This window comes from Cornus florida, unplaced genomic scaffold (assembly GCF_030987335.1).
Source record: "Cornus florida cultivar Cherokee Brave unplaced genomic scaffold, ASM3098733v1 CherokeeBrave_3.0.0_Hap2_Chr10, whole genome shotgun sequence".
Taxonomy (NCBI): Eukaryota; Viridiplantae; Streptophyta; class Magnoliopsida; order Cornales; family Cornaceae; genus Cornus; species Cornus florida.
Window position 1 is genome coordinate 69,560,975 of NW_026775580.1, and position 9,621 is coordinate 69,570,595.

At 35.2% G+C, this 9,621-nt stretch overlaps 1 protein-coding gene across 1 annotated transcript; it reads right to left on the minus strand.

Moving 5' to 3' along the window:
* Window positions 1-2,230: 2,230 nt before the first annotated feature.
* Window positions 2,231-4,124, minus strand: LOC132279154 (calcium uniporter protein 4, mitochondrial-like). Its single transcript, XM_059781085.1, has 2 exons — window positions 3,442-4,124; window positions 2,231-3,285 (listed from the first exon to the last, which is right to left on the minus strand). Exons 1-2 carry the CDS (start codon window positions 4,039-4,041, stop codon window positions 2,797-2,799), a joined length of 1,089 nt encoding a protein of 362 aa, XP_059637068.1. The 5' UTR covers window positions 4,042-4,124; the 3' UTR covers window positions 2,231-2,796.
* Window positions 4,125-9,621: the final 5,497 nt, after the last annotated feature.

Here is a 9,621-nt window from a genome sequence, read left to right on the forward strand (position 1 = left end):
GGTTTGTATTGATATTTTCGTTTGTGAGGGGTTATGGACATGCTAAAGGTTGGAAGTGGTTGGTGTTATTGTTTGTTGTAGAGGTATGGGATAAATGTTTGGATGTTTGGCCATTGTTGACTGGTGGTTTATTTTTCTTTCTTCTGATGGTCACCCATTCCATGGTTGGTTGTATTGATGGACTGTGTTCAATCATTGGAAGGCTGGACTGTAGTGGAATTGGACTGTCATGCTGCTGTGGTGGTGGTTGTATGATGTTCAGAGGGCAGGAATTGACAGTGTGAGTGAGCTGGTGGCACTTGCTGTAGAATTTTGGGATCCACTGGTATTCAAGTCTAATTTCCACTAAGTTGCCATCCATTTTGAGTTGGACATCACTTTGCGGAGGCTTCTTAAGGTCAATATTTACACACAGTCATGTAAATTTGAGTTTGGTTCTGTCCTCAGTTGTTTGATAAGCATATAATGGTTCTCCCACTGAGCTAGCTAGCAATATAACCGAGACCATTTGCTGTCCAATATTTGAGTGGAATGTTGTAGAACTTGATCTAAGTTGGGATACATGCAATGGTTGATGGATGTGTATGTGTTTGGTTGGTCTATCTCATCATGGAGAAGGGGTGTCCAGCAATGGACCATAGTCCAAGAGAGAGAACCTTCTCTGCTTGGGATGAAGAGATGAATCTGAAGAGGAATATGTTATTTTTTCCCAAAACTGTGTAAGTGAGACAATAGGAAGTCCATAGCTTAGAAAAGTAGCTTGAACAACCTTAAAGGGGAATCTTTTGTGAAATGATTTCCCAACTAGGTAAAGAGAACCCCAAAAAGTCAACCCTTCTTTAACAACTTCTTGAGAAGAGTTAATGATGGAGGGTGAATGTGAGGTTGGGCTGAAAAATTTGAGGATCATTTTGTTGGTGCTTTGTTTTACTATATCAGTCTATGTTTATGTCTCATGTGTATTTGGTTGTTGTGGTAAGGGGATGGATGGAGTGTTGCCAGGGTTGTGTAGGCTAGAGTCTGTTTAACATATAATGCAGTGGTTGGGGAATGTTGTGGAAAGTGGTCAATGGTATTACCATATTTGGCTGTATGTAACCTGCAGTGAAGCTGTTACCTGCCTTGGTGAAGTAAGTAAAACATTGTTTGTAAGATTCAAATTTGAATTTGGAATCAAACTTGGACCCACCATAGTGTCATGATCAGTGCCGTTAGAGGAGGATGTGGAGGCTGTGAAGGCGGTTGCAGGTGGCTGTTGTAGATGACTGATTTGTAACTTGGCAAGTTCAGTTTCTAATTCAGAGTTGATCTTCTTCTGTTTGTCATACATCTCCATTACTTTCCCCAAATTTTTATCATTCCATTCAAGTTGTTCTTGTAATCTATCAATTTGGTGAGCTGGAGATGAGTAAGTTTTCTGGTTGTGAAGGTTAGAGGTAAGCTGCTTGTGAGTTATTATTGTTTTTATGTTTGACATTGTAGGTTGGCTGTATAAGTTTTGTGGTAGGTGGAAGAAAATGTATGTGTGGTTGGCCTGAGATTGAGGATAGAATTGGAGGTGGATATATTTGTGTGAGGGAGGGGATAATAGATGATGGTTTTTTAAGGATCAGTTTAGGTGTCATTTGCTTCGAGGATGGTAAGGCTTGGTGTGTATGTACTTGTGCGTGGGTAGTTTTTGGCTGCTGTGATGGTTTCGTAGTGGAAGTTTTTGGTAATGGATTTTTTTAAGGTTTGTTTGCTTTTTTGAGGATTTTGGGAGGTATGTATGATGGAGTAGTGTTGTGGTGAATTAGTGGAATAAATGGAGGTTTTAGGTAATTTACAATTGGATTTCTCAGTGAAGGTGAATTTCCATGGTTGGAAGGTATGGGTTTGTAGAGAGGATTCATTCCTATTTTGTCCGCACTCCTCACTAGTATTGTGCAAGACTATGTTGCTCAGTGTTGGGTCCATACACATATAAATGCCAACAACTGAATAGCAAGACGACTTGGAACACAAAAAGGCATGCACGGACCAGTGATACAGTGCACCCCTGAATTATTATTATTTTTAAGTATTTATACTTGGTAATTTTTTCGTTTTTGAATTATATACTTATAAAATTTTCATATTGTCCCCTCTAAAATTACAAAAAAAAATAAATTAAATGTAATATTGCCTTCCTCATACAATAATGGCTAGTTTGGTGTGGTGGAATGGAATAAAAGAAAGTGGAGTGGAATGATTTTTTTTTTTTTTTTTTATTTTTTTTTTATTTTTTTTCATTCTCGTGTTTGATGCCAATTTTAAAGTTGGAATCATCATTCCCCACTATTCTTAAAAAATGTCCATTCCATCAAAATCATTCCACTTTTAAACAAAATGAATGACCATTTCTTTTTCTTCTCATTTTATTCCCACCTCCATTCTCATTCCATTCTAATTCATTCTACCACACTAAACTAACTCCAAGTATATGATAAAATTTGTACTAACTCCAAGTATATGATAAAATTTGTACTAATACCACAAAAACATTTTCACAATGTCTACCATTACTTGTACACACATTAATTTATTACTTTTGGCGATAAACTTGTACACCCATCAAGTCTTTCATTGTGAAGTTTGTCCTATAGTCAAAAGTCGTTACATAATAAAACAGTCATGAACCTAAAAAGAGCTTCAAAAACTTACAACTACTTTTCTCTCTAATTAAATTTACTTCTTCATATTTTCTACTATATGCTACTAGCGAGATGCAAGGCACCAAAAATTGCCCTTCCCGCTAGACCGGACGCCGGAATTTCCCTAATACATGGCGTCGGAAACTACCCTTCCGGCATGATTGGACACCGGAAAATGTTCCAAATTTGTAGGGTTGCAGTAATTCGGATAAAAAGCTTGGCAAAGCTCGTCGTACTTCTTGACATCGAAATTGTGAATCTCCATGAGCTTCTTTTGCTTGGACCTGAATCGGCGTTGGAAATAGCCCTCGAAGGAGGGTTCTCTGGATGTTCTGAGGAAGAAACCGTAGGCAAGAGCAAAGTGGAGTGAGGTGACGAAGAAGCAAATGGGCTCCATCACGTCCCAACTGAGTTCCCAGAAAGTGAGCCTCATGAAGCCCAGTGTTTGGAGGACCAGAAAACCCAGCCCACCGTAGAGCTCTCCTCGGACCAGTGACTCTGCTTTTTGGTCAATTACGGCCTTTTGCTTCTCCATCTGGTCCAGTTCTTTTCTTCTTGGGTCGTTTGGGAGGCCTATGGATTCACAAACTAGTTTCTCCATTGATTTGGCCACCTGTAATCATGTATTATAAAAGATTAATTGAAGCTTAACATAAATTAATTGTAAAAATTAGTTTTCAAAAAATATAGAAAAAAAAAAAAAATTTAAAAATTGTTATACGCAATAAAAAACGGTTACTTGTTAGGGTACAATAGATGCAATTTATACCTGCTCCGGGCGGAGAAACACGATATTTCCCAAAACGATGACGTTTCCGGAGTCATCCAGCATTTTGGAAAACTCAAGACCTTGTTCACGGTTTGAGCAACAGTCGACGCAGATCTGAACGAACTCCGTGTACGAAATCGAGTTGATCGGAATCTGTCTCAGCTTCGTTTTCACCTTCTCCAACTGCGAAGCCCTAAGGATCTTCCTCGCTTCGAGAACCGATATTCCAGCTGGATAATCGGCCGGTTGCGTCGCCGGAGGAGGAGGATTCAGTCCGTCCAGCCGGAGACGGTCTCGGGTCACGTTCATCGACCTCAGCGTCTCCTTCAGCTTGTCCCCTACCGGAATGGATAGGAACTCCGGGAGCCTCGCCGCCTGGTTTATCCCTCTCCGCTGGAGGAAGCGGCGGAGAAAACTGTTCTCGGCTGAATCCGGCGACTTGGTGAACTGGCGGTAGAAGTTTGTGTTGGCAACAGTTGAAGGGACTACGGTTTTTGGTATATATGGAGACCAAATCGGCGAGAGTTCTAGTGTTACAAGTGAAGAATGCTCTCTGTTCCTGTTGAAAGGACGCTTCGTTAACATTCTTCGAAGCGCCATTGAAGAACAAGAGAGAGAAATATGTAGAGAGAGAAATATGGAGGGAGAGAGCCGTGTATGTCTGAGATTCGATGATGTTGTTGGGGGTGCGGGTCACATTATATAGTGTCCATGGAGAGAGGAAGAGAGAGAGACAGGAATATGCGATATACTGAAAATCGCGGGATATCTCGAAATGACTAATTAAGCTATGGTCATGAGAAATGAGGAAATGGGTACTATACATTCCGTAACAATTTACACAAAAGTCCACTTATAAAAACGACTATTTTTGTTTTATTTTTGTTAATTTTAATTATTTATGTTACTACAAACCTACCATTTCAACAAGTGTTGGGCTGAAAGCATTCCAAGGATGCATTTCACCCAACTCTTCGGCTGAAGTGTTGGGCTTGTGTTTGATAATTTTTATGTAATATCATAATACGTGGTGCTAGACTCACCGACAAAGAACTGAGTGTGCAAAAAATTTCATTCCCAGCAAAATATTCAATCTCGTCAGGTACTCGTCTCATTCCATGCTGTTTAGAACGGTCGTAGAAGTGGTTAAATGATTTTGATTGTAGAAGTGCCCCGCCCCGTTCATTTATAATAATAAATTATAATTTTATTCATATATTTTATTTTATATCAAATAATATTAGGTATATATTAATCAAATAATAATTTATTTTATTCCGATCACCAAATATTCTTTTTATATTATTCTTATTTATTTGAGAATTTCTCTGTATTATTTTAATGTTCCAACAATAATTTTAGTAATAAGTGTATACACTAAAATTTCATTGACTTTTATTTTGGCAAATTGACCCATCAAATATGGGTCTCATGTTTAATTAAATTATTTAATTGGCCCAAATTGGGTCAGCTTAAATTATTTAATTAGCCAGCGCATGTGATTAAATAAAAAAAGATAATTATTCTTAATAAAATATATTTAAAATAATTATTTTTATGAATAATTATCACAATATAACTGGCCCGGCCTAATTATAATTATGTTCTTATTAAGAAATGACACATGTTATCATCTTATTAATCCAAGAAGCATATAACTAGAGACATGGAGGAAAGAGAAAGGTGTGAAAACATTCCGAGTGTCCAGAAATTCAGAGACTCATAAATTTAGAGGGCCAAAAATTCAGATGGGGCAAAATTTGAGAAACTCAGAAACCTAGAGAGAAATACAAAAGCTCTGTCGACCTTCATCCCCAACACTTAATCCATGAAGAAGAAGAGTAACAAGCATAACTAAAGCCATATTGTTCTTCCACAAATTTAGCAAATTCTCTGAATACGAAGAACAACAAGCACATCCAACCCAAAGTCGTGTTGTTCTTCCTCAAATTCAACAAAGAACAACAAACATATCAAAATCGTGTCGTTCTTTCTCCGTGATTTATCAAGTTTGAAGAATTACCAAACAACACTGTTCGAGATCAAGTTTCGTCAGCCCTTGATCAAAAACATTGGCGGTCTTCCTCAACTACAAATACTTGAAGAAGAATGTCAACAGCCTGATTTAAGATCAAGTTCCAACAGCCATTGGATCCAACCAACAAAGGAGATCGAATCCGATGATACTTTTTTTTCTTTTGTAAAGAACATTTTCAGAGGATTATACTCGAAATTTTATAAATTAATAAATTATTATTTGCTCCCTATTTCGTTATTTTATTTGCAGATACGAAATTTGGGTGTACAGTAAGTTTCAATTGAAAAGTTTAATCTTGTTTTTATCCATGTAAGAGAAAAAAAAATATTATCATAGTTAAAATTTATTTTATTATTTACTTTCGTTTGATTTATATTACAATTATAAAAATACTCTACAAAATTCGTCCCATCCTGTTTAAAAAGCAATTTTGGGGCGGGAATGGGGGTATATAATTATTCTAAAGGGGATGGAAATGGCGTTTCGCTCCCCAAACCGCCCCTATTGCCATCCCTAGAATTAAGGGTGCAACTTCACCATATATGAAATATTTTGTGATTAAAAATTGTTACTTCATTGGAGGAGAAGAATGACATTTCACACAAATGGTAACGGAAACTAATGCTTATATGGAGATTCGATGCAGTACAACAAGTGTTGTTTTGCATTGGATGGTCCACAAGCACAAGTATCATCACGTGTGCCATCACACATGTAATGTTTGTGCGGCATCCGATGAAGTGTTGTATTGCAGAAGATTCGAGCTCAATGCTGGTAGGGGTCTAAATAAATATTTTTTAAAAGAATTTGGTATTCGCCTTTAATTAGCCCTTACTCGGAGATTATTAATGTAACTTACCAAAGTATTAAATGTTATTAATTTGAAAGTAGGTATCCTAAAAATTAACAATTATTACTTAGATGTTATTTACGAGAGAGATCATATTAATGTGTATATATTGTAAATGTCTGTTAGGAAAGCAACATGCAAACTACCATTTAACCTTGAAGTGGTAGTTGCAGAACGGTGTCCTCATATAGTGAAGTTCACCATTGCACTTATATAAATTAAATTAAATTTGTATATCTATAAATCGACAAAAACAAACTCGAAGTAATTCCTGATCCTATACACATGCATCGAAGGTTAAAAAAAACATTGGATTTGGTTACATATTCAGTTGGTTGGTTAATTTTAAATAGGGGTGAAGTGTAAAAAACTCTTTCGTAACTTTAAAAATATGCAAAAAAAACGTTCTTTGTGTTCAAATCATACCCATGTAGTATGAAAAGTGAGCAAATAAGGGCTTCTGACCTCCTAAAATAGCATTTACGGATCACGTGACAAAAAAAAACCTTAAATACCCATCCTACCCTTTTACATTACCTAAACTACCCCTTACTCATATTTCTCATATATATTTATATAAAATATGTAATACTCTTATTTAATTATTTCTTTTTATACAGTAGAGATATTTTCTCTCTCATTTCTAATAGCTCTTTCTCTCTCTAAAAAATTTCTATTTTCTTAATTTTTATTATTTTTTATTCTCTCTCCTCTCTAAAGTCTCGCTCTATATAAAAAAAAGGCTCTTTCCCTCTATATATACATCTAAACCTCAGTTCACAAGAAGTTGAATACTCAGTTGATTTAACCCTTACTACACGCTACATGAACATTTCAAAGTAGAAATAAATGGATCTTTTTATCTCTTCATTATTCAGATTATTTAGGAATCATTTACATTTACACGATCTCATAACAAATCATTCGTGGTTGGCCAGATCATTGATACAAATAATATCCAAATACCAAATCCGCCTTTCTATATAACCCCTGTGAAGTAGAAGAAGCTCTTGGGAAGGTCAAAGAAAGAACTTTTTCCTCCTCCATAAGGAATTCTTCCACTCTCTCTATATATATATACTAATTTCCATTTTCTTAATTTTTTAATTTTTTAATTTTATTCTCTATCCTCTCTAAAAAATCTCTCTCTATATATAATAATTTCTATTTTCTTAATTTTTTATTTTTTATTTCCTTTCCTCTCCTCTCTAAAGTCTCCTCCTCCCTATATGAACGACTTCTTTTCTCTCTTTATATGTATAATGGGTGTCTCTATATCCCCTCTACGTGATTCTCTCTCTTCTCTCCCCATGGTCTCCAGCCACCACTGTTGGAGAAGCACACATATAAGCATACATATGTGTATATATTTTCTATAAGAAATAAAACTTGATTGATGTTGTTGCCTTCTCCAAAGACCCAGTTGTAACTGCATATATAAAATAAAAACAGAAGGTAAAGCTCAAGCATGAAAGAGTAGGGATAAGATTATTACACCATTTTTTAGAGAGAGAAAGAGACGTCTCTTTTTTACCAAAATGGATTGATTATTGGCTCAAACAAGAGGCTGAGGACCAATTTTCCAGTTGCTCCGCCATCCGAGCATTTGTAAAACTATACTCAAATTACAATAGAAGAATATTTTTTAAAAAAAAACACACACACACACCCCAAAGGTAAGAACACAGAAAACCAATAGAGATCTCTCGGTCATAAAAACTAAAATTGAGTATTAATTGATTAGTTTAAATGTAGATAATAGAGGAACCTGGTGCGACTGAGCGTGTGCACAAAATAATGCACAATACTTTAGGTTTAGAAATAATGTCAAGTGGGTACCATATTTTAAAATTTATAAAACCACTAAACACTTATACTATGGAGTATGAAGTGAGCAGGGATCGTCCCAAGAGATCTAAACAATTATAGATTTTTCAGAATTGAATTCTACTTTAGTGCTTATGTGATTGCTAAAAAAGTTTGGTTTTGTGATTAGACTAATTTTAAACTTAATAATACAAATAAAGAGTAGAGTATAAAAGATTGGAAAGAGACTTAGGGTGTATGATTCACCACTAAGTACATTCCCTAACTCACTCACTTTCAACTAATTGGGAAATAATTAAATGTAATTCTAATGTAACTAATACTTGCAAAGAAAAGTATGAAGTATCAATTTCAAGCTTGAATTGTATACCTAATGACAAATAAACTAAGTGTAGTGCAATTCACCAATCCAAAGAATGGTCCATCAATTCAAGTTACAATTCTAGCTTACATTAATCTAGAAGATAATGCAATTGTGACAAAAAGTATAGAATTCAAACATAAGTATGGATGGTCTACTTATTTAATAATTGAATTGCAATTAAATTAATTAATCTTAAATTAAACTAATTAAACATGAATTTAAAACTAATTAGGCAATAAATTAACCTAAACGAGCAAAGATATTTGATTTAACGAATACAATTACCACGGAGTAGAAGACATGAGAGTTAAGTCTACTAAATATTATGTTAGTGGGATTAGTAGGAGTAATTGGGCATTGAAATGTAATTGGTTACACATGTCTTAGAGCCTATAAAACTCATGTACCTATTTTATGTGGAGAGAAAAGTTGAAGAAGAAGAAATAAAAGAAGTGGAATAAAATAATTTTTCAAGTATTTCTCCATATCATTCTCTTCCAAAATATTATTGAGTATTGTGTGTATCTAAGCCACTATTTCCAACAAAGTGGTATCAGAGAAAAAGTCAGAAAGTGGTATCAGAGCAAAAGCCAACAAAGTGGTATCAGAGTCAGATTTCATGTTCAGAGCCAATCATAAAAGGTTCAACATTTTGAGAAAAACATGTTTTCTCCTTGATGATGATGAAAAGGAGAAAATGTATTTTCTAAGTGAGAAGATAATTTTCTCTAATTACAAGAGAATGAGAATCATCATGACTTCATACCTAAAAGCATGTGATTTGTGGGATGTTATTGGAGAAGAGCTAAAGAATGGCATGCCCAACAAGCTTCTGAAAAGAAAGAAAAAAAGACATTGGTTGTATTGCAAGAAGTAATACATCAAGAAATTTGGGAGTATTTTGGAGAGTCCAAATTCCAAGTTATGTTTAGAAGATGCTCGAGGTCATCACTTCCAATCATAGAGGTGAATCACTACCCATAGAGTATTGGGTACAATGCTTTGAGGATGATGAGTTTACGAAGGATGATTATGAAAGTTTTGAGAACAAATTTGTGGAGAATGAAGAGGCGTATAATGCAAATCAAGTTGAAGAATTTG

Excerpts from the sequence above, each read along its gene's own strand:
- LOC132279154 (XM_059781085.1), bottom strand. The coding sequence starts at position 4,041 with ATGGCGCTTCGAAGAATGTTAACGAAGCGTCCTTTCAACAGGAACAGA. Across the intron at positions 3,286-3,441 it reads TGTTTCTCCGCCCGGAGCAG|GTGGCCAAATCAATGGAGAA; the intron begins GTATAAATTGCA and ends ACATGATTACAG.